At 39.2% G+C, this 25790-nt stretch overlaps 1 protein-coding gene across 1 annotated transcript in view; it reads right to left on the bottom strand.

The window, feature by feature from the left end:
• Window positions 1-25790, bottom strand: part of LOC134530316 (acid sphingomyelinase-like phosphodiesterase 3b) — a 539986-nt gene that overhangs the window by 5327 nt on the left and 508869 nt on the right. Inside the window, exons 7-8 of the mRNA XM_063365045.1 lie at window positions 4674-4891; window positions 544-701 (exon numbers count right to left, since the gene is read on the bottom strand). Of these exons, the coding sequence (XP_063221115.1) occupies window positions 544-701; window positions 4674-4891 (376 nt within the window). The remainder of the gene's footprint in view (window positions 1-543; window positions 702-4673; window positions 4892-25790) is intronic.

The raw sequence follows: 25790 nt of genomic DNA, 5'->3' as shown, positions 1-25790 counted from the left end.
CGCGCGGTGCATCATGTGGCAGTCTTATAAGCACTCAGTATGTGATATTTTTATTACTTTTAAAGATTGTATTCCCCTGTCCTGTTTTTTTTTTTTTTATGCCCGACGGGTCTGGTCTTGAGTACCCAACCCACCGAACACGTTTGTGATTAGCATGAGAAAATACGGCCGACATCTTTCTCAAAGGAAAATATAAATCACAACGCCGTTATCATAATCGCCAAGTTACTACTAGCTCGCTGTAGGAAAGGTTTTGATGGAGATTAAAAAAAAAAATGACGAAAACTAGCTCCTACTGCGCAGCTTAGGTTCCTCCCCCCCCTCACTTCTTTGCGACAGAGAATTTCCGTCACTCCCCTCTCTGTCGCAAAGAAGGGAGGGAGGGGGGAACCTAAGCTGCGCAGTAGAAGCTAGTTTTCGTCAGTTTTTTAATCTCCGTCAAAACCTTTCCTACAGCGAGCCAGTAGTATGCACTGAATTGGCGCTGGATTTACTAGGTGGTTCTAAGGTGGCGACGACGGGGCTCGGAGGCGGCGCACGCACCGTCTCCTTGTTCTTGCGCGCCTGGTCGAGGACCTTCCGCAGCCAGCCCCACTGTCCTCCGGGGTCGTCCTCCTGGCCGTCAGACTCCACGTACAGGTTCGTGTTGAGCGCCACGATGCGCAGCTTCTTCGCCTTCTGCTCGAAGGTGTAGTAGCCGCCTGCAACCACCGCGACGCCCGGCGCTCAGCGCGCGATCCGGGGCAGGACTGGCGTCCGCCACGGACCAGTCCACATCCCCCACGCCGACCTCCGTAGCGCAGTCGGATGCACACCGGCTTGCGGTGCGAGGGGTTCCTGGGTTCGAGTCCCGGGCAAGGCATGGGTGTAAAATACACATTCTGATATTTGATAACGACTTGCAGTTGAGATTTATATTGGAACATAATGACCCTTTGGCCGTTGGCGAGAAGCTGTAGGCAACATAACAATAAAAAAAATATATACATCCCCCACCTCGGGAGGCGTCAGGCCTGTATTCACGTTCCGCACGGTCAAACTTACCAACTTTTTAAAGTTTCAGAACTTTCACAAGATGCATCGCATTGTTGTTTTTCTTTCTTTGCATAAATAGCCAGAAACATTGCATTTTTTTAAACTCTATCGTGAGGCATTTGATAAGGATAATGAAATGTAAAACTAAAGTGAATTTTTTTTTTAGGTTTAAAGTCAGATTTTTTACTGGTTGCTATGTCGTTCGGTTTATTTATTTTTCAGAATTTTTTTAAAATATTTTTCCTGGCATTTTAAATAATCAGAATATTTTTTTATGATTTTAAAACGTTAGTTTAAATTTAAATAATATTTACAGCGGCCACTAGCATTCCTTTAAACCCAAAAATTTTCAGTTAAATATTCAATTTGTTTTTCCTTATCTATTCAGCACAAATATGTTCAAAGGTTAATCTTTGCCAGCTAATATGCAAAAAATATTCACTATACATGTATATTTTTTTCATTTTGTTGAAGTTCGACCACTCAAAATGTTTACAAGATTAAACGTGTTAAACGTACAAATAAAATAATGACCTGGAATGGAACATATGCCCATTAGACACTTTTGACCCACTTTTGAGCAAAATGTACTTTTAGCCATAAACTTCACCACTGTTTGACATTCTTTTTAGTGGCTACAACACTAAGATATACGATCTCATAAATTTAGATTTTGGGATTAAAAATAGTTGAGTAAATAAGTGAAGCACCATTTAAAATTATCTAAAATTCTCTCATGAAAAATTTGGTCTTCGTGTCATGGTGTCTTAAGACCTCCAAAGTACAGATATATGAAATCGAAATACCACTCACTAACACACTCATCACGAATTCTCCGGAACTATGCGACCTAAACACGTGTAATCAAGCACGCTCATTTCTTTTTATACTTAAAAATCCTCTGAGAACGAATTTTACGAAAATAAGCTCCCAAGGGGTTTTGCGGGGGCATTAGAGATAAAAATTTCTAGTTTTTTAAGTAGCTTGACGCCCTACAGAATTGAAATTCGACAGGGATGTTCCTTATATTACGATGGGTTTAGATCGAGCAACCGGGTACTTCAGCTAGTTGTTAATAATTATTTTCCTATTTAATGGAATTTTTAAGACCTTAAAGACAAATTTTTTGTAAGTTCTAGCATACAAATACGTGATATACAGTTTTGCATTAACTGTTCGTATACAGCAGTCCTCTTAAAATAATTTATTTTTTAGTATAACCGTCAATAAATCAATAAAAATTAGGTTATACCTAAAACACAGAAACCTGAGATTTTCAGGGGTTCGAGAAAACCTAACTCTTATTGATTTATGAATGATGCACTAAAAAATTTGAATTTCAGGATGAAGGCTACATACGAATGGTTTATCTAAAACTGTTTACCACACGATGTCATGCTTTCAGTGCTTGATAGGACTGATCTAATAATATGCCACTAAACACATACAAACATTAAATAAGGCCTGGTTTGGTAGAAAACGCCTTTTATAAACCATTAAATAAAGTTATGTTATGAATTTAATCCAAATAATGAGTAAAAAAACATGAAATATTAAAAACAAAATAATTTTGGAAACCAGCCCCTCAATTTACAGCCACGGCTCTTTTTAACTACTTTCTTCATTGAGTTAGGAACTATCAGAATATGGAGTGCTGTGATGCACTTTAAGTCACGTTCTATACCTCATTATCGTCATTTTTCACCATCCAAAAATTGAGGGTTTATAAATTGATGAAGGCCGGAAAAAATTGTCGGGTTAATTTCACGCAAAGGCTACAGTTCAAATATTTATACCTTTGCATTTTAAATATCTGCTGTTGTATAACAGTTTATTCTGAGGACTTTTCGGCCAATGAAAAATCTTCAACGGTATCAATTAACAAAGTCTAGGCTACTACGGTAGAAAGTCTCACGAGTCAGCAAACCGGCCAGTGAGGTGAGTTTTTCAGAATGTACAAAGAAGTGTGGAGTATGTCTCAGAGGTCAGCGGGACCGTGAATTTTCCCTACCCCAAGATACTGACCACGCCTGATTAGTGGAGGCAGGTATTTTTCGCGAAAAGACTTCGAGAATAGAAAACAGTTAAAACAGTATAGCATCGTCTCGGTTCCGTGATTGTTCTAGCCTATTTCAGGTACTGTCAGCACACCAATTATAGCCATCCATTACGAAAGCAAACGCGTCCTGAATGGCCCGGTCGAATGAGGAAATGGCTTCGCTCGCAGACGGCCACCAATCACAATAGTAGACACCGCTATCGAGGGCGTACAGTATTGCGGTCTAATGTGCGTTCAAATGTTTTTTCGCGAAAAATGCTTGCCTCTACTGACGAGAATTAATACACTGTAAACATTTTATTTTGTACTTTTACAAAGAAAGTCCTTGGAAAATCAGTTACCAATAATATCACTTGTAAAACGGCAAAGCAGAGCTTTGTACTATATGTAATTTTACAAAGCTCTGCCCTGCAGATTTACAAGTGATATCGTTGGCAACTGGGTTTCCAAGAACTTTCCTTGTAAAAGTACAACAATTTTTTTTTATCGAAAGACCTGCAATTTACACTTTTTTGTTGTAAATGGCACAAAAATATTCATGTAAAATTACATATATTTGTACATTTACATAAAAACAAAAAAAAATTTATCATTACGAAATAGTGTTCGCAGAAATACTGGGTTCATATTCTGTGCTGTCCCAGTACCTCCGATAGTTAAAGTTACTCTTATTTGGGAACCATTCCCTGAATAGCTTTACAGTAATAAATGCGCAGATTTATAAGCATAAAACAAAATTAAGTCCAATTACTCAACATTCGATTATATATCTACATAGTTTGAAAAAAAATGCTTGAATGAAACTTCAATCATAGTATGGAATTAAACAGAGTATTGTCTCGAAAAAGGTAGCCACTTGATGTGCTAATTCACAACATATATTTACTGTAGCATTAAAAAAGTACAAGGTGACACAGAAAACTGGGGAAACCTGGTTTCAGCAGGGTGGTGCGACATCGCACCCTGCGAGGCAATCAACTACAGCTGTGCGGGAATTCTTTGGTAATCGTGTCATCTCAAGATTGGGTGACATTCCATGACCCCCAACATCACCGGATGCATTGGTTTTTGTGATTTTATTTTTCCTTATGGAGCTCCCTCAAAGAGTCGGGTCCACATGACTCGGCCCATGGCACTGGATGAATTCAAACAAAGAATTAAAGACGAAATTCGTGGCATCCCAGCTGAGATGTTGCAGCGATCAATAAGGGACCTGAACAACATGTTAGAAGAATGTATACGTAGGAAAGGACGCCGTCAGCAGGACGTAATTTTCGGAAATTTATAATTAGGATTGTTGTTCCTCAAAAGGCAAGTTGTAATGGTTCAATCACTGTCGGTGAAATTTTGAGTTGTTGCATGTATTGTATATATATATATTTGAAATTTGTTTAACGTTTTGGCTGTTGTAGAGCCATGAAACTGTTGTATAGTTATGGCATTTTCTGAACGTCCTGGTACCTAGTTTTTATAGAACTGCGACAGTTTTTATAAGATTATGACAGTTGCTATAGAGTTCCCGGTTTTTCTGAGTCACCTTGTGTTTCTTGGCAACTGGCTTCAAAAGGAACCCGCGCACCTTTGCTGAAAGTGAGGAGCGACTCGGTGGGCAGCCAGTGGCTCCACAGGTCGGCCACCTCGCCGTAGCTCTGCCCCAGCCCCGGGTTGGGGTCCTCGTGTCCCAGCACCGGGAACACGAACTGGCTGCTGAACGTGTGCCTCAGCAGGTCGGTGAGGTTCTTCAGCACCTGCAGGCGGTGGTCGGAGGAGCGGCTGGCGGCCAGCGATATGCTGTCTCTGCGGGACCACACACACACACACACACGCACTCAAGATGGCGTCCAATTTTTCAACATGGCGATCAATATGTCATCACCGGTTTACTAGAGGCTTGCAGATGTAGAACTGAAGCCTTCTTTAGGATTTTGAAAATTGTTTTATGAATTAATTATATTTTTAACATAAAATTAACTTTTTTTTGCATCGCCCAGGGTTCGAACCGAAAACTGGATTCGATCGAATCAACAAGTATATTAAATTCATATTTATTAAATGAATTTTGGAATTTTTCCCGAATCTCTAGCTAAATAATTACGGATTTCCAAGATGGCGTCCTAATTTAAAGCTGGCGGACGCCTCAGTAATAATAAATGATTACTGCACTCTATCGGGTACAACTTAAACTAATATGACGGTAGCGCACTCTAGCAGACGTAAACAAGATGTCGGCCTCCAGCATACGAAAGCAAGATGGTGGACATGACGTCATACTAGCTGGCGATACATATATACCTTGGCCTTAGTGGTGGGAGGCCAGTCTGCCGACGGCTTATGTGGAGGAAGGATCTGTCGCGTGTTTTTACCTCACCGGGTTCGAACCGAGGACTCCGTAATGAAGGTATGTTTTTAAAATATTATTTTATCAAATGTTGTTGATTACAATTTTTTATTTATTTTTATTTTTTTCCCTAATTTCGAGCATAAAAATTACGGATTTTCAAGATGGCGGTGGTAACGAAAACTGCAACGTTATAGAATACAATATGGCAGTCGTACCGTAAAGTGTAACGATGATGTCATAGTCATCCAAGATGGCGGGCATAACGAAATATGCAACATTTATAGAATCTAAGATGGCGGGCATAACGAAAATTGTAACGATGGGGTCATAATTAAAAATGGCGGGTGTGGCGTAAGACAGTTTTATTACTTTTTATTGAGAATTTATAAATTTATTAATAAATTACTGATTTACTCTCGCCGGGAATCGAACCGAGGACCGAAATCGATTAATTAACTAAACATTTGAGGTAAGCAATTTTTAAAATATTGTTTGGAATTTTTTTAGAATATTTTGGTCAAAAATTAAAGAATTTGAATTTTATGGTCGAGGTCAAGGTAAATGCTCACCAGCAGCTTAGGGGTGGCTTGGCCATGGGGAATTTAAGCCGTCTCGAGGAATGTGTGTTCTTTCTAAGGCAAAAGTATTGTGAGGTTTTTCGGATTCCCAATTTCTGAATTTTTCAGGACAAAAACGGGAAATTTACCCTCAAAACGGGAATTTTTCCCGCGAAATTGGGAACTTTTTTTTTTTTTTTTTTTTTTTGGAATTTTGAGTAATTTTTGAGGAATTTTAATTTATTGTGGAATCCAAAATGTTATTGACAAAAATGCGCCTATAATAAATTATGAAGGAATTCATTTGTTCCAGATAACTCGATCTTCAAAGCTTAGGAACTACACAGCATTAGACTTCAGCGTTATGCTGCCCACTGTACAAGGATTAACAGACACGCAGAATGAATATATGTTTTTGTTACGGACGTTACACGTTTTCAGGGTTTTTATTAATACACCAAAATATTTCTTGCGAATTAATGTTTGAATTAAGTAAACTCAGTACCAGAAAATTTACGAATATAATACTTGTAAAATGACTAAAATATCTGGCTAAACTGTAACCTTAATTCTTAATTTTGGTGTGAAATGTTTTTACAGTGTTTGAACTCTTTTAGCTTGGTTTTTGTTGAGTAATTAATAGCCCTATGCCAAGATATACAAACAGTTTTCAGTGTTTACTGCAAAGTAATACTTAGAATAAATTTAACTTTAATATTTAAAATAAATAATTAAAAAAATTTCACGAATTAAGTTAGGATATTAAAGTATTTACAATACATTTGTTAATGTCATAGTTACGAGGTTTGATAATAATTCAGTTGTCTGCTTTTGAGAAGTGACTCGGTCATGAGGCTCAGAGAGAACATAGAGAACATAATTATGTTGAAAAAACTTGAAAATCAAAACTGAGTTAGAATATGTTGCTAACTATTCTGGAAAACCAGAAACTTGAGGAATACCTGAAATAACTCGTCTGTGAACACATTTACCCAGGAAGATACGTAAATATTTATGATAAAATTGTGAAAGTAATCTTCTTTATAAAAAAAAAAACCACTTTCAGGTTTAGTGGAGAAACGGAGCAAAAAAATTGAGGTTACGGAATGAATTTAAGGTCAACAGGCAGATATGGTGTGTCAATACGAACATCCTGGTCCTAGTCTCTGGTTCGCCAAGTCTGAAAAAAACGCAGGAGATATCGGTGGCTCGGTAACTCCTCGTCTATCTCGCGATAGGAAAGGAAAACAATAAGGGCGATAAAAAAAAAATGTATATATGCTGGGGGATCAAGGTCCGGACCTAGATCACAATTTCACGGGAATTCGGCCGGCCCGATGCCGCCGTCCTGAGTCCTGACAACAATAGCGTCGCCGCACGCTGATTAACAGGAACACCCGTCGCGTCGCGGAAAGGGAGGGGAGGAGGGGGTGGTTGAGGGGTGAAGGGGTGAGAGGAGGGGGCTGTTGCAACCGCAGTGAAATAAATCCTCTCCACCTCCCGGTCCTCCCGCTCGTAAAGGCCAGCGGCGGCGGGCGTGACGCGGTCCACAGCCCTGCTTCTCCAGGACGCGACTGGGCGCTTTAATAAAGCCCCGGGGCGACCCCACGGGTGACGGGTTCCGATAGCTGGTGCGCGGAGGAATATTAGACTGGAGATAACACAGTAAATAAGCCTCCCTCCGGGCTTCCAAAACCACCGCTTCCCTTCCCCCCCTTTCCACCACTTCTTTCTTGCACGGTCCAACAGGCGTTATGGAAATTCCAGGGACGTGGGGGAAGATTTTCGGATATACGCGCGAGAGACAGGCTGGCCACCCTTGGCGTCTTGCAAGTCCCCGCGCTTTACAGCCAGGCTCACGTGATGACATTTCTTTTTTACTGTCTCCTCCTCAGACAAGAAATTGTTTTTACCATGAAAAGGGAAACACTTGCTCTAAAAAGGAGATACGAAATTTAAATAAAATGTTTTCTGGTACTCGCCTAGGTAAAAAGCAAATCCATGTGTTCTCACGTTGAAAAATACGAAAATTCGGACACGAAATTCAACGTAGAATTATTTAAAATAATGCCGAGCGTGATAAATACAAGCAATTTTTTTTACAAATGCATTTCTGTACGCAAATCAAACGTAGTTTCCGTACCCGCCGCTAGAATCCGCTGCCAGAGCAGCTTCGTCGAATATCGATTCGTTTGATTAGCAGACCGAAATTAAAAACTGAATGAAACGGCTTCGATAAAAGCTAAAAATACTTGAATAAAATTACAAACCCCGGTTTTGTACCTGATTTTTTGACAAGGAATTTTATTAAAATACTGTCCATCTCGTTAAAATTCATTAAACAGTTTATACTCAAAAGTTTCCCTTTCTTTTTTGTGGATTTAGGTTCACGTAATCCGCCACAGTGGCGGCAACCGTGGTTACACATTTCCGTCTCATGCAACTTCCATTCTATTCACGAAATAACTCCAACCAAACGCCGTACAGCGAGTGCTAAGATGTTACATACCAAAACGCACACCGAATCACCACTTACTTTCTAAATGCTTGGGCGGAAATAATGTTCTTTTGTACTTGTATTTTGTTTGCGGGCCTTTAAAAAAGGCGTTAATTTTATTTACGTCTACCAGTGGTTGGTAACCAGTCACTAACCTGCGTTACTACCGCTATTAAGTGGTCCACCTAGCTAGAGGTATATTTGTCTTGGAGGGATATAATGATTCGGGAAGGTGTTTCGCCTCTAAGCTCAAGGCTCTGAACTGACGCGCAGTCTTCTCGTCGTGCATGGGACCACTACGAAATTTGAGAGGTAACGGTAACATTGTATGAAGGGGAAATTCTACCAGAAGATTCATACCTAAACATTGCTCTGAAAATATCCGTTTATTTTGCCATTTCCTCTCATCAAAAACACACCTTAAAAACGAAATACCAGAACAGTACTATTATTCCGACCTCAACGTATTCTTGAATGGATTTCGCGCACAGACACCATTCTTCTTGAGTAGTTTGGAAATTACGTGGGTTCCTATGAAGCTCTGCACATGGTCTTGTGCCCAGAGAGGCGGGTCCCTTAATGCAGAGAGGTTGGAACTGAAATACGGCATGATTATTTCTACAGTTTGTATACCATACCATTTTTTAATGTTTTATTTTTTTTAATTTTCGTTATTCCATTTTTATTTGTTTCAGAGTTGTGGTATTTAATTGTTGTTGGCATTATTTGTCCATTGTACTTTGTCCTGTTTTGTGTGGTTTTCCATTATATTTCCCAATATTGTTACTTGAGTGTTTGTCCGTATCTGTTGCGGTCACTGCAGATCAGCGGTATACTCGCCTTCATAAGCTGACCTGCTGCTTTTTTTCCCTTCAAGTTAAGCTTGCCTGCTCTTGGTTACGATTTGTGTGTGTGTGTGGGGAGGGGGGGGGGAGGGAATAGTGCCCACGTATTTGTGTTGACTTCATTAGTCTGTTGTTTGTATGTGTCGTGCCCACAGCAAAAGTCCTTCGACTGTTGGTGGCCATGTGAACAATTATAAACAAATAAATAAAAAATTAAAATTTGCTTCCGTTGTTTAGATAGAGATCACAAAACATAAATAATTAAAAAAAACATTTCTTGTGTCTATTTGACAGTATTATTAATGTTGTAGTCATTCTAAACTACTTCTTAGGATAAACTATTTATAAAACCTTCTCTCTAGGTTCAGGTCTGGGTGTTTATGATGCAGCTTTCATCTTCGATCCCGCGGAAGGCAGTGGCAAACCACCGCAGAATTAACCATCGTGCCTTGTCAAGCATAGAGACGTTACGACTGTAGTAGTATAGGATAGGGCATCCGAGGACAGGCGCCAGGCGGTGGAGCCGAGAGCCGGTCCGCCATATTGGATTCTGACGTCACGGCGGCCATCTTGGATGGTTGTGACCTTGACCTTTGACCTTGACCTTGACATTTTACCCTTAAAATGTGCCAAAATTCGCCAAAATTCGGCAAAATTTGCCCAAAATTCCTCAAAAATCGCCAAAATTTCCATTTATGTGGAAAAAATTTCCGCCAAAAAATCTCAAAAAATTCCTCAAATTAAAAATTTCTCTTTTCGAGGGAAAAATTCCCGTTTCGAAGGAAAATTTCCCGTTTTTAGTCCTTAAAAATCCCGGCGGCTAGAAATGTCCATATGTAGGCTTAAGCATCCATGTCTACAGCCTCAGATCAGCCTCTGACGTCATCATGGAATATGCCATATTGGATGATGACGTCACCGTTGCAATTTCCGTTACGGCCGCCATCTTTAACTTTTTTATTTATTATCCGATTTTAATGAAATTTTTTTTTAAAATTTATAAAAAAATTCAATTAATAAAAATTTAATAAATTATTTATAAAAAAATATACTTTTACGACACGGAGTTCGGAGTCCTCGGTTCGAACCCGGTGAGGGCAAAAAAAAAATTAAAAATGGCGACCGATCCTTCCCCCGTGGTGACTTTTGGCAGACTGACTCCCACCACTTTTCTTAAAGCATATATATCGTCATCTAGTATGACGTCATGTCCGCCATCTTGTCTTTGATGCTGGAAGCCATCATCTTGTTATCGTCTGCTAGAGTGCGCTGACGCCATGTTAGTTGAATTCTCACCCGCTAGAGTGCAGTAATCATTTATTATTGATGTGTCACCCGCCATCTTGTCATTTGGCCGCCATATTGGCATCATGTAATTAGTTAGCTAGGAATTTGGGAAAAATTCCAAAATTCATTAAATAAATCACTCATCATTTTACAGATTGATTCGACCAGTTTCAGTCCTTGGTTCGATACCCGATCGATGCAATAATGTTTAATTTTATGTAAAAAAATAATAATTTCAATATACCATGTTCAACATTCTTAAAGAGACTTTAAAACCTCTACTACCATCATCCTATAATCCATCAACACCACCATCTTGGAAAATTCGTAATTATATTGCTAGATATTCGGGAAAAAGTTCAGAAATCATTAAATAAATTTCCATCAATATACTGATTAATTAGATCAACTCTAAGATCCTTGGTTCGATCCCTGGCCGATACAAAACAACTTTAATTTAAAAAAATACTAAAAAAGTGTTAGGTTTGAGAAAATAAAAACACCACAAGTTCTTTTAAAAAAATTTATTACATAAATTCAATACACTACTACAAGTACAAAAAAAACACTGACAAATTAGCAAAGCCTTTTGGATTCCTCGTTTCAAACAGTCTTCTTATTGTACGGACTAAGCCTTTTACATGACTTTAAATGTCTATCCGATCCGTTCATTACCGCAGCCAGAGACGGACTGAAGTCCATATCACCAGGGTCTCACTTATAAAGACTCATCAGTCGGTACAACACATGAGTCAAAACAAGAACCATGTTCATTATACTCACACTTAACTTTCTCGGAGCATTTTTTATAATGAAGATGTAAGCTATCAAGACGTGAAATTAGTTTTTTGCATTTATTGCACTGAAATTGTATTCTTTTAACATTATTAGAACAACTGCTTCTTTCATGTCTGCGAGCATTTGAGGTGATAGTAAATGATGCGTCACAGTATTTGCACTGACGCAATGTACGCTCTTCATTAGTTGAAGAATCCATTGCTGACGATGAAACTTCGGATGATGGTGGTATCACGTCTGTTGAAATATCCTCCAATGTTGACATCGTCGTTGCACACGGGATCTGCTCCTTCTCCGTCGTAGCTGTCGTCAAGGTTCCCGTAATCGATGGTACAACCTCCGAGTTCAACGTTAAAGACGGTAAAGATGCCATCGAGGTCTCAAGAACAGCTAATTGACACGACTTATGCACCAGAAGAAACAAACTAGGTGATCCTTACACCACCGTCGTCAGAAACAAACTGAGCGTCCTGCTGTCTAGGACTCGCTTATATACATGCACCATATGGAATAATACGCTAGTCAAATCAAGAACCATGTACAATAATACTAGAGTCAAATCTACAAATTAAAAAAGAGGATCATTTGATCGAAAAAAAAATTCGATCTTGACTTTACATGTTCTACCATGTCTTTTTAAGCTGTCAATTCGTGTTAACAACCTGCTACAACGATTACAGCTTAACATGTTGCGTAGTGGGTTTCTAGCACAATCATTCTTCTCATGACGTCTAGCATTCCTTCTCATGACAAAATCCTTGCCACAGTATCTACAGCGGCTTCCTTCCGATTCAGCTATAGATAACAAACCATGATCCATGGTAGCTTCTGTGACTAATGTTAGATACAAACTGTCAGTTTTCACCAATTGGAACCATTTATTAAATAGAGTTTTTGAAATATTTCATCAGCGAGAGTTAAGTTATCTAATGCAAAGCAAATTGATGCAAGTAGTTCCGGCTGTCGTCAACAGATGGTGCCACGTGTTGCTTGCAGGTAAATAATATATATTTCATTAATGTGGAATGCGGAACGCTCACTATCGATCGCAAAGGGAGGTTGGCTTCGATAGTATCCAAGGAGAAAAAAATTCGTCCTTCCTGCTAGTGCTTCTCAGATTTCCCACGGTCCGCCATCTTGGATTACGACATCACGGTGACCATCTTGGATGGGTGTGACCATGACCTTTGACCGAAACCGCAGGAATGATCGCAAGCACACGGATTAACCATCAAAATATTGATAAGAATAATCAGGAGCACACGGAGAAAACCATCATAATATTGGCAAGAATAATCAGGAGCACACGGAGAAAACCGCCACAAGTTTTCTTTGATATCATTAAAATACAAAAAAAAATTAATAAAAAATTAAAAATAAAAACGAAAAAAAATTCAAACATTCTGGCTTGTACTAGAACTCTATCTTTGCTCAACAATGAGAAGTTCACAAGCTAGCAGAATGTTTGAATTTTTTTTCGTTTTTATTTATAATTTTTTATTAATTTTTTTTGTATTTTAATATATATCAAAGAAAACTTGTGGCGGTTTTCTCCGTGTGCTCCTGATTATTCTTGCCAATATTATGATGGTTTTCTCCGTGTGCTCCTGATTATTCTTATCAATATTTTGATGGTTAATCCGTGTGCTTGCGATCATTCCTGCGGTTTCGGTCAAAGGTCATGGTCACACCCATCCAAGATGGTCACCGTGATGTCGTAATCCAAGATGGCGGACCGTGGGAAATCTGAGAAGCACTAGCAGGAAGGACGAATTTTTTTCTCCTTGGATACTATCGAAGCCAACCTCCCTTTGCGATCGATAGTGAGCGTTCCGCATTCCACATTAATGAAATATATATTATTTACCTGCAAGCAACACGTGGCGCCATCTGTTGACGACAGCCGGAACTATTTGCATCAATTTGCTTTGCATTAGATAACTTAACTCTCGCTGATGAAATATTTCAAAAACTCTATTTAAGAAATGGTTCCAATTGGTGAAAACTGACAGTTTGTATCTAACATTAGTCACAGAAGCTACCATGGATCATGGTTTGTTATCTATAGCTGAATCGGAAGGAAGTCGCTGTAGATACTGTGGCAAGGATTTTGTCATGAGAAGGAATGCTAGACGTCATGAGAAGAATGATTGTGCTAGAAACCCACTACGCAACATGTTAAGCTGTAATCGTTGTAGCAGGTTGTTAACACGAATTGACAGCTTAAAAAGACATGGTAGAACATGTAAAGTCAAGATCGAATTTTTTTTTCGATCAAATGATCCTCTTTTTTAATTTGTAGATTTGACTCTAGTATTATTGTACATGGTTCTTGATTTGACTAGCGTATTATTCCATATGGTGCATGTATATAAGCGAGTCCTAGACAGCAGGACGCTCAGTTTGTTTCTGACGACGGTGGTGTAAGGATCACCTAGTTTGTTTCTTCTGGTGCATAAGTCGTGTCAATTAGCTGTTCTTGAGACCTCGATGGCATCTTTACCGTCTTTAACGTTGAACTCGGAGGTTGTACCATCGATTACGGGAACCTTGACGACAGCTACGACGGAGAAGGAGCAGATCCCGTGTGCAACGACGATGTCAACATTGGAGGAGATTTCAACAGACGTGATACCACCATCATCCGAAGTTTCATCGTCAGCAATGGATTCTTCAACTAATGAAGAGCGTACATTGCGTCAGTGCAAATACTGTGACGCATCATTTACTATCACCTCAAATGCTCGCAGACATGAAAGAAGCAGTTGTTCTAATAATGTTAAAAGAATACAATTTCAGTGCAATAAATGCAAAAAACTAATTTCACGTCTTGATAGCTTACATCTTCATTATAAAAAATGCTCCGAGAAAGTTAAGTGTGAGTATAATGAACATGGTTCTTGTTTTGACTCATGTGTTGTACCGACTGATGAGTCTTTATAAGTGAGACCCTGGTGATATGGACTTCAGTCCGTCTCTGGCTGCGGTAATGAACGGATCGGATAGACATTTAAAGTCATGTAAAAGGCTTAGTCCGTACAATAAGAAGACTGTTTGAAACGAGGAATCCAAAAGGCTTTGCTAATTTGTCAGTGTTTTTTTTGTACTTGTAGTAGTGTATTGAATTTATGTAATAAATTTTTTTAAAAGAACTTGTGGTGTTTTTATTTTCTCAAACCTAACACTTTTTTAGTATTTTTTTAAATTAAAGTTGTTTTGTATCGGCCAGGGATCGAACCAAGGATCTTAGAGTTGATCTAATTAATCAGTATATTGATGGAAATTTATTTAATGATTTCTGAACTTTTTCCCGAATATCTAGCAATATAATTACGAATTTTCCAAGATGGTGGTGTTGATGGATTATAGGATGATGGTAGTAGAGGTTTTAAAGTCTCTTTAAGAATGTTGAACATGGTATATTGAAATTATTATTTTTTTACATAAAATTAAACATTATTGCATCGATCGGGTATCGAACCAAGGACTGAAACTGGTCGAATCAATCTGTAAAATGATGAGTGATTTATTTAATGAATTTTGGAATTTTTCCCAAATTCCTAGCTAACTAATTACATGATGCCAATATGGCGGCCAAATGACAAGATGGCGGGTGACACATCAATAATAAATGATTACTGCACTCTAGCGGGTGAGAATTCAACTAACATGGCGTCAGCGCACTCTAGCAGACGATAACAAGATGATGGCTTCCAGCATCAAAGACAAGATGGCGGACATGACGTCATACTAGATGACGATATATATGCTTTAAGAAAAGTGGTGGGAGTCAGTCTGCCAAAAGTCACCACGGGGGAAGGTTCGGTCGCCATTTTTAATTTTTTTTTGCCCTCACCGGGTTCGAACCGAGGACTCCGAACTCCGTGTCGTAAAAGTATATTTTTTTATAAATAATTTATTAATTTTTTATTAATTGAATTTTTTTATAAATTTTAAAAAAAATTTCATTAAAATCGGATAATAAATAAAAAAGTTAAAGATGGCGGCCATAACAGAAATTGCAACGGTGACGTCATCATCCAATATGGCATATTTCATGATGACGTCAGAGGCTGATCTGAGGCTGTAGACATGGATGCTTAAGCCTACATATGGACATTTCTAGCCGCCGGGATTTTTAAGGACTAAAAACGGGAAATTTTCCCTCGAAACGGGAATTTTTCCCTCGAAAAGAGAAATTTTTAATTTGAGGAATTTTTTGAGATTTTTTGGCGGAAATTTTTTCCACATAAATGGAAATTTTGGCGATTTTTGAGGAATTTTGGGCAAATTTTGCCGAATTTTGGCGAATTTTGGCACATTTTAAGGGTAAAATGTCAAGGTCAAGGTCACAACCATCCAAGATGGCCGCCGTGACGTCAGAATCCAATATGGCGGACCGGCTCTCGGCTCCACCGCCTGGCGCCTGTCCTCGGATGCCCTATCCTATACTACTGACTGTCATCACCATGGCGCTGCCCATGCTCATGACACCCAGTAATGGGTAAAACTACCCATCATCAGCATACTGAGATAAGTCAGCTCGTGCTGCCGCGCTAACGCCATGGTTAAAACACTACCAAAAAACATTATTCATTGATGTGTAACATCTTAGCTCTAGGTTTACGGGATTTGGTAGCAGTAATTTCGTAAATGCGACGAAATTTAAGGAACGGAAATTTGTAACAGACGGTGCTGCTATCTATGGCAGATGGAGAGAACCATAGTTCACGAAGCCAAAAGGAAACTTTATAGGATTTAATGTTTAGTGAATTTTAACAGAAAGGGCAGTGTTGCAATAAAATACCTTATCCAAAATCATGTCCATAGCCGAAATTCAAGTTTTTTTTCACGTATTTTCCGCTTTTATAGGAGACGTTTCGTTATATAATTTAAAATTACGCTCTGCAAATGAATGATTCTTCAGTCATCGTAGCTCCTACGGCAGTAAATTTTAGCGGCGGGTGCGAAAACTACGTGTGGTTCGCGTCTAGAAATTTAGTTTAAAACACAATATACGTATGTTTGTCACGTTGGCATTATTTTAAAGAATTTCACTTTAATTTTCGTGTTCAAGTTTCGCATTATAAGTGTACTTGCAACACGTGAACACATGAATATGCTCGTTACCGAGGTTAGATGTTACACATCTCTGGCGAGTACCGAAAGTCTTGCTCACGTTAGTTTTTTGTTTTGTTTTCTAGGAGAGTGGAGAGTAGGAAGGGAGGAAAACTAGAGTGACGCGTTCTTGTGTGCCTGAGCGGGAGGAGAAGCTTTCTCTCAGACCAACTGCTCGTTCAGACCACAACGCGACATGACGTGCATCACAGCAGTGGTGACTGCCATATCCGGGAATCGAACCGTGGGCCCGCCGAGATTCCCAAGGGACGGAATTCTGCTCGTTACCTTTGATTACGGTGATGATAAAGGTGTTATGTTGCCTGCTGTAGTGAGCTCAATGGGATAAATATGCTTGGTTGCAGTCGGTGCTCCAAACTCATTCCTGGCTGAGTGCAATTAAGAAAAAGACCCATGGGGGAAGAATATATTTGATTGATATTCGGAAACAATGAGTTTGGATCCTTGAATAAGGAATTACAGCTATGATTTTCCTGACTCGAAAAAAATAATTGCCAATGCATCGTAGTTACCTGTGAAAATAAAATCATTAAAATTGGAGACCTTCGGGGTAAATAGTGATAAGCCATAAAATAACGAAATTCCATTTCGAAGTGTGTATCTTGAGTAGATATCGGGAAAAATTCCCGTTTTCATTTAGCAAAAAGCTAAAATTCAAACACGGTTATATATGTGCTGCTTCTGCTATCGGCTCACAGTTTATCAGGACGACCCCGAGCTAACGAGAGACTCTCGGCCAGAGAAGTATCGAATCACGTTCTTCCCAGCTGAGATGCCTCACAGCTCAGCAGCCAATGAGTAGGGGACGTTGCCCGAGAGTGCAGGGGAATATGGAGACTATCATAGAGGTCATTGAACCAGCGAAATTTTCCGGTTCCTACTCATGAGTTTTGTACATGAAGCTGTGATTTCTATTTTTCAAAATTAATTTTAGTGCGAAAACGTTCTCGAAAAAGATAATGGTTGCGTGGTCACCACACGCTTTAGAAGTGAAACTTCCTAGATAAGAGGGTAGGAAATGTTAAGGGGTACTCTTATATTTTAAACACGTGTAACCATGCGTTGAAAAAAGACCTTAATTTAATAGTATCTGTCTATCTCTTGAATGTAATCTAAGAGTGAATTAATGGGTTAATGATAGTTCATTCACCTTATTAGAAATTATAAAAATCGTCACAATTCTAATGCTAACACCGTATCCAAGCTCAAAGTAATGAGCTTAAGGTCGTGAAATACGAGTTCCGAAAGTATGCAAAATTATGGGAAAGTTTGCATAAAAGCATGCGAAAGTATGTAAAAGTGTGTAATAGTTTACAAAAGTACGATGAAAACGTTTGCAACAGTATTGGAAAGAAGTCGAAATCATGGGCTGCTTTTGCGATATGTAAATGGTTGAAACGAAGTTTTAATTCAAAATATTTTCTTTATACCCAGCGCCATAGGGCAACATTCGTTACACACGTTACATTCGTTACGTTAACTCCACTTACGTGAACATGATATGACTCTACCGGCTGTAAAACCGTTTCACTTCAAAAAATATTACAAGGACCAAGTTTTATAGTGAAATTTGTAGTCACATATTTTGTAAACTATATTTACGAGAGTGTTGGTAATCAGTGGAGACCCGGGAATTTCGCAGATTCGTCTGGCCTCAGGGTAGAATTCAAAGTCATAGGTGTGCTCACCTGATGTTCTGCTTTCCCACTGGTTCATTTATTAGCGGGTGGACACTTTTATCCTTGTCATTTTGGAACTATCTGATTCGCTTTCTTCTCTCCTAGCTGGTGCATCGTTGGCTCGTGGTCGCAAAAAGTGGCGTGTACAAACAACTGCGGTCTAATCAAGAACGCAGTGCGGGAGTTTTGAAGGGTTGCATTTCAATTCGCCTCGGAATGAATGCGCGAAATTTCCGTTATCTCTCTGGTTGTCTTCATCCGTCGCGGGTGTTTTAAGTTGTTGAACGAATGACGCGGTGGTCGTGGGTGAGGACGACAATTGTGATAATTCCGCGTTGGCTCGGCGCCTATTTTCCGAAAACGCGCGAAACACACACACATGTACTTAGACACTCGGCTCTGAGCTCCTTCCTTCGGGGCGCCGGTGTTTGTCTTTTTTTTTAACGCTCCACGCCCCGTGCTTAATGCGCGCTGTACGCGAGTAGTAAGTAGTTGGCGGGGAGAGTTCAGCTGTTATCTCGGCTGCTGGTGGTCTTCAGGGGGGCGTAACTCACCATTAGCCTCCGCCACGGCTGAGCGCACACGGCGAGCAACAACTCTGCCCAACGGAGGGCGAGACCACGAAATCAAGATAAATCTGATAAATTAAGAATGGAAAGTTTCCGTCTTGTACGAACTGTTGAACACTAGGGACTAAATCCCAAAGACCTCCCTCGCCTTATCTTGTTGCCCATCCACGCATGATTAGGGATGCCACATGCACTCATATCAGTTACTTAGGCCTACTCAAAGGAACCTTAGAATTTAAATGCTCTTAATTAATCTTAACTTAATAATTTACTCTATAAACGTCTACTTACATTTTGAAATATGTAATTGAATGTTTCATAAAATAATGATATTACATCTTTTTAAAACGTTACAATTTCAGAAAAAAAACTTTTTTTTAAATTTTAAACTGATCAATACAATGATACGTTTAAGCTGTTTATAACGAAATAATGATTCCGGAATTCCTCAGATGCATCTTTGTTTTATTTAAGAAAGCTAATTAAAACAATAATTACTAATTCATCAAAACATCAAGCCAATAAAATGATTAATTCTTTTTAACACATTTATCTACCTTTTTTTTCTTATTACTGATATTTTTGTATTTTTTAAATGAAAATTTAATATCAATACTTCAGATTGATTAGTTATGTGTAATCAGCAAATACCCAAAATATAATGATTTCAATTTGCTCAGTCCCCCATTATGTCATACACATGTGTGAGGATAGTCTTGAATTTCCCACCATATGGAAGCACCATAGCTGGAATTTTTTTTAAATAACTTTCACACAAAACTTTAATGATTACGGTGAAATAATCTGAAGCAGAACAGGTAACATTACTTTTACACCTGAGTCACTTTAGCTTCAGAAGGAAGTAAAAAATGTTAACTGAAAAACGAACGATATCATCGCTTCAATCGTAAAATACTTTCAACATATTCTAATGATAATTTAAACGCTGCTCATAACTGCGAAACCGTAAGATTCAGGGCGTACAAACGTATTTTATTAAATTATGTAGTCAAGAAAAGTCGATTATTTTCGCAATGCAAAAAAAAAAAAAAAAACGAAAGTGGAGACAAAAAACGAATCCCAACTGTGAGAAATTTCTGTTTATAAGAGCGTCTTATGTCATCACAACAACACATCATTGCGAAAATGGAAATCAACTTACAGATTATTGCGAGTGACAGTTGCATTGATAGAATGGGCCGAGCAGTGGAACGGGGAATTAATATTATAGTTGTAAACCTGTTGGCTAGGAAGCATAATTTGAACCAGTAGATGTTAAAATATTGCGATTGGTAGGATGTGGTGGTTGTGGGACAGAGGCTCAAATATGCAGGATTTTCCAGGGGTTGGTTGTTGAAAAAAAAAAGGGGGGGGGGAAGGCACTCATTTACTTTTATCTTTCCCGTTTCACAGTTAAGATTTTACAAGCGCAAGCAGCTCCCATTCCCCCTGGCTTCCCCGAGATCAATGCTGGCGCTCTAAAACGAATTTTACCCTAGAAATTAACCCCTCCCCAAAAAAAAGTTATTTAATCATTTAAAAGTTATGCTACTTTTATGTCATTTATATGGCACATTTAAACATCTATTTTTCGGAGACTTCAAAATTAATTAATTTTGAATTTTATTTGGGGATCTTAAATTTAATGTATTTGATTTTTTTTGTACTTCAAGCGTTTCAGCATGACAGCTTAGTTTTTAGTTTTGTCAGTGCAGTTGTTTCGCACCCACTGGAGTTCTCCCTGCATCGCGCCACTTTTTCGCCACTCAATCGCCAGCGCAGTTTGTACTCTTTTTTTTTCCGCCAATCTTTCCTCGTCCTTTCCTGCAAGCCTGCAGCATCCTGCCCGGTTCACTCAATGACCATTTGCAAGTTTTTCTTTTTTATTTTCAGGATTTGCTTTCTTGCTGCCTCTCCGCGATAAGAAACCTCGCGCGACTTTCCGCGCTACTTTTGTCTTCCAGCGATGTACCACTCCGCGTTCCCGCGTGCCTCTAGCCCCGGTGATCGTCTGTCCTTCCTTCGTCGCCGCCAGCCGAGGTCTCTGCGGTCGTCTGTGCTTCGTGTGTTCAGCAGCTCTACGAACAATTCGTCATTGAATTTAGTAGTCGCGTGAGGCTACGACTAGATCATCCCACTCTTAGATTGCAGTGTAGAGGTGAATGGGCGCTTTCTCTCTCCTAATAACACACAGTAAGCGATGTCCTTGTCTCTGCGCGCGATGTTGCCAGTTGCCAAATATAATGATATTTGAAACAGAAGATATAGGATATTATTTATTAAGTGAACATTAACAGATTTTAGTATGAATAGGTATCAATGAATGTGTGCGAATGTTTTCTTGTTTTAAGTTTAAAAAAGAGCTCACTTATTACAGATCTGTGAGCGTGATGGTAGGTGTAGGCATAAGCATGATACGTTCTTAAAAATTCTTCTCGTGGACTTAGAACTCCAAATGAGCACATCCTCCTGAACTTCTTCGTAACGTGTTGGATATCTGGCAACAGCGCGCGCCGTATGCCGTGCACTGCAACTGAGCATGAGACGGTCTGTAGTTAAATGTTCGTCGCCCGTGTGATAGGCACACCCACACGGCCACTTCTGTGTTCCCCCGTGCTTCATATTTATCAGCTCAACCATGACGGGAGGACATTATCGAAACCTACATAACTCTGGGTGCTCCAGTTCTCAGGCTTTTAACTGCTTTTCCAGATGGCGACCCATCTGCTAACTTCAATCAAGTCCCCGAAATAAACTGACATGCATTTTTAGCCCTGTTCCGAGGCATTCTGCATTCCACGGAACCTAAAAAAATTAAACAATTCGTTTTAATCTTCAGTACTGAATATATATACGATCAAAATAAGCAATTAAAAAATTTAAAAAAAATCTTAAATTTAATCTGATCTGTATATGTCACATTTATTATTTTTAAATAGTTCTAAATATATTCTTCGGCAATTTTACAGTATTCAAAAATGTATTGAATCTTCAATTGATTTGACAAGTAACAGAAAATTTCTCAAAGACCGTTGTTTTGTTATTTCTTAACAAAACCTAATAATGTGGATTAAAACCTTTCAGAAGTTGTTTAAAGAAGAAACTAATTTATATTAATGTAGGATTGTTACGCGCCCATTCAACCTACGAATCGTACTCACTATTCAAGAACGATAGTTTCTCTCGTAATTCGAACTCGTTCCAGGGAATTGGAAGGAGGGCGAAGCTCCCACATCAGAAATTACCAATGAGCTAGATTGTATTAAATCTATGTGGAAACTCCCTACAATTCTGTTGCAGGGACGGGGAGGGGGGCGGCGATGGAAAGGAAACCCCTCAAATGTGAAAATTGGACTTAACAATATATTTTGCAGTCGGTATGGATCGTGGCTTGTGCTTGGTTGTGGTGTCTGTCTCCTACGGCATAGCAAGCATGTATTTTGTTTTATTATGCTTATTAATGTGCGCAGTTAAGGGGACCATCTGGTCGGAGTGTATGTGTGTTAGTGAGGTGTGATGAAAAGTGCGACGCTCCCTGGTATTTCTAGAGCAGGTATAGCCTCTAAGCGCAAAACTCTGAACTGGCGCGCAGTCTTCTCGTCCATAGGACAACTGTGAAATTTGGGTGGTGACCGTAACATTATATGGCAGAGAAATGGAGGTAAAATGTAATGCAAGTCCCTTTAAGTGCTTTCAAGAGTCTGTACCGGTTGTTTTACGCCTAAATATTACCCCGAAAACACGCGTTTTTAGCCACTTAAACTCTTCTAAAAATACAGTTGAAAAACTTAGTCCGAAATCAAAAGTACTTTTAGGCCCTCAGTGAATTCTTAAATGCTTTTCGTAAGCAGACTCCCCCTCCAATATCTTGAGTAGTTTTCAAATTGCGTTGTTTTCCCCGAAGCTCTGCACACCGTGTGTGTGCCTGGGCAGACGGCTGCCTTAATACTGGAATGATATTCAGGGAACTGCTTACAAATAACTTAAAACTAATGGAGTTACTGGGACGACACAAAAGCATAAATTTCCGGATAAGAATATGAACCCAGTACTACTGTGAGCATTATTTTGTAGTGATACGGTTGTTTTTCGTGTAAATATATAAATGTACAAATATCTGTTTTTTTACATGGATATTTATGTTGCATTCACGAAAAATAATTACAGTGGATATTTTTAAATACAATTTGATGAAATAATTTGTGACTGAATACAATAAAAAATGCCTTAGAGCAGTGGTGATATATTTACATTAATAGTTCTTATACAACATCAGTGAAAATAAAATTAAATAACAAACGATTTTTATGAGACCAAGCCAATCGTTTGTGTGCAGATAGAAACCAGTTGCATTGCATAGTAACTTGGCGGATTCGTTTGATTCCAGGAAAGATTCAACTTCTCTATGTTTAGAGCTCGGTGACATTCTATGGCGGGTTACACGTGATTGGGCAACCATTTCTTCTCCTTGTTTACAACTGGCTCATGTTCGTCAAGCGCGTGAAAGAGCACTGCAGTCGTATCGACAACGCGAAGCAGATTTATGAGTGCTTCAAGTCTACTTTGCCACAAAACGAATCGAATAAATATTTGCAACCATAATAATAACTTAAAATCCAGCCTTTACTTAGCAAGAATAAACGCGAGTCGTGTTGGGAATGCAAGTAGTTAAAGCAGATTACGTTACGTATGTTTCAAAACGTGCCAGCGGGCTTCTCCAGATATCTGAGCTGCATTCTTATAATTTCCAGAAGAACCATGCTTAAGATGCTCAAGAGCATATTTTTTTCCCCAACGACTTACAAAAAAAAAAAAAAAAAAGAAGCAAATTTAAATTGTTATGACGGTACGATTGTTTCCTTCCCACAGACGGCTAGCTGATTGCGAGCAACTTGCCGATTTGCATTTAGATCGAAAAACAAGGTGGACTGAACCGCGGGGACTTTCCAAACGAAGTATTTACGAGATTCGTGTGCCCGAGAAACTTTCTCCGGGAGCTAGTAACCAATTCAGTCCGTGATTATTTATTGATTCGCATTTCCATTGAAAAATGAGGGAAGAGGTCTGATAACCTTAGTTTGGATTAATAACTATGAAAATAAAATTTACATATTCTAACGAGATCGTCGCAAAAAATAATTAAGATATTTTCAATGAAAACTCACACCAATTTGTTTTTAATGAAGAATGCACCAATTTCCTAGTTTTCAGTTTTATTAGATTTTACTATAATCATAGAATTAACAAGCGCATACATCCTTTTATCATTTTAACAGGAATAAAATTTTCAATCTTTGCAATTTACACTCACATTTAGTTTGAATGCAGATTAAATACTTTAAATTTTTATCATCCTTAGTAATGAGTTCATAGACAAGCTTAGTCTTAATAGAACCGAACTTAATTAGACCTAGCCCTTTCTCACTTTAATATACGAGTCAAATAGAATAAAATATCAGTCTCGTCCTTACTTCCAAAGAAAATTTTACTCGTCCCACATAAAAAACAAATCCAGATTTATAGAGGTTAGATTTCAAATGTGAAAATGTGATAAACTTTTAAATATTTTCAATTAATACCTATAAATTCAAATTAATTTTCCAGTATTTCAGGGTATACCGATATGGGCCTAAATTGAATTGGCATAAAAACCAAACAAAAATCGTTTTGATCTAATCTCTAAATTGTATAAAACGAAGTCGCTATCCGCGTCTGTCTGTTCGCTTACATCTTTTAAATTACACAATGGATTTTGATGAAGATTTTTCCATCAATCAGATAATTCCTTCCAGAAGGTTTATGTGCATAGTACATCCAAATTAAACTTATAGGTAGAAGCGAAATTTGATGTTTTGTAGTCAAGACGTAAAATTACGCTTTTAGGGCGCTTACGTGTCTTAAGGTGGTTATCCATTTGTTGCAAACGACCGTAACGTAGCCCCGTTGCGTAACCAAAATGTGCAAGTGTGGACGGGACGCGTTGCAGGGTGGTGTGTTAAAACTTGACGCTAAATTACGGAACGGGCTCGAGCCGTCATTTGTCGGTCTTTGGCCGTCACATCACAGGAGGTCACGGTCCACCCTAGGCTGCTACAGCGATCAACGACTGAGTCAATGACCCCGGAATGGGGATAGCTCGATGTTCACCCCCAAGAAACAACCGCGAACATGAAAGTGCGCGAGTGCGCAAGTGAGTAAGAGCGCAAGTATGCTGCGTCATTTCTATCTTTCCTGCCGTCTCCTCTATTGGTTACACCACCACGTAGCTAACTATTCCGCTCCACCCCGGTTCCCACACAACCTAGCTATTTCCCCTCATGCGATCTGAATTTTCGTAACGCTCGAACATTTTTACCCATCCAGCAAAGATGTTCACGTACTTTTCGACCACAGCGTCGTCTTCAAATCTTTCCCCTTCTACTGCCTCCTTCAGTGGAGCCTCCACCAGCTCACAAACTGCCTTAACTATTGTCTCCATTGACGCCGGTCACCGAACACCGTTTATGGCTTTTATGTTCCACTTCATCCCGACCACTTCGTAACTTCTGGGCCCAATCGAACAATTGGGTTTTGCTCAGATTAGCGTCACCGAATTGTGCTTGGAGTTTCTTCGCAATTTCACTCGACTCCACTCCTTCGTCGGCGAGTAGACGGATAACAACGCGTCGCGCCACTGACGCTGGTGCTATCACAGCGACACTGAGATGGACGTGAGTGCGAGGGTCGTGTCCCCCCTCTATTCTCCCGCCACCGCTGCCGAGCTCACGTCACTACTTCAGTCGAGTGAACCCAGCTCCGGTTTAAATTTGATCTTCGTAAATTTAATGTGAACATTTTCGACAGTGTACCAACATCTGACGGATACATTGCGAGATTTCATTGGTTGAATTTGACATTAAGATTTCAAATGTGAACCGCGCATGTGGTGTGCATGACCCGCCGTGCACTGGCTTGTGTTTCTTTGTTTAATTGTGAACCCGGCTG

The sequence above is a fragment of the Bacillus rossius genome, chromosome 1 (assembly GCF_032445375.1).
Source record: "Bacillus rossius redtenbacheri isolate Brsri chromosome 1, Brsri_v3, whole genome shotgun sequence".
NCBI lineage: Eukaryota > Metazoa > Arthropoda > Insecta > Phasmatodea > Bacillidae > Bacillus > Bacillus rossius.
The sequence above is the reverse complement of the archived record's forward strand: the minus strand, read 5'-3'. Positions and strand labels throughout refer to the sequence as shown.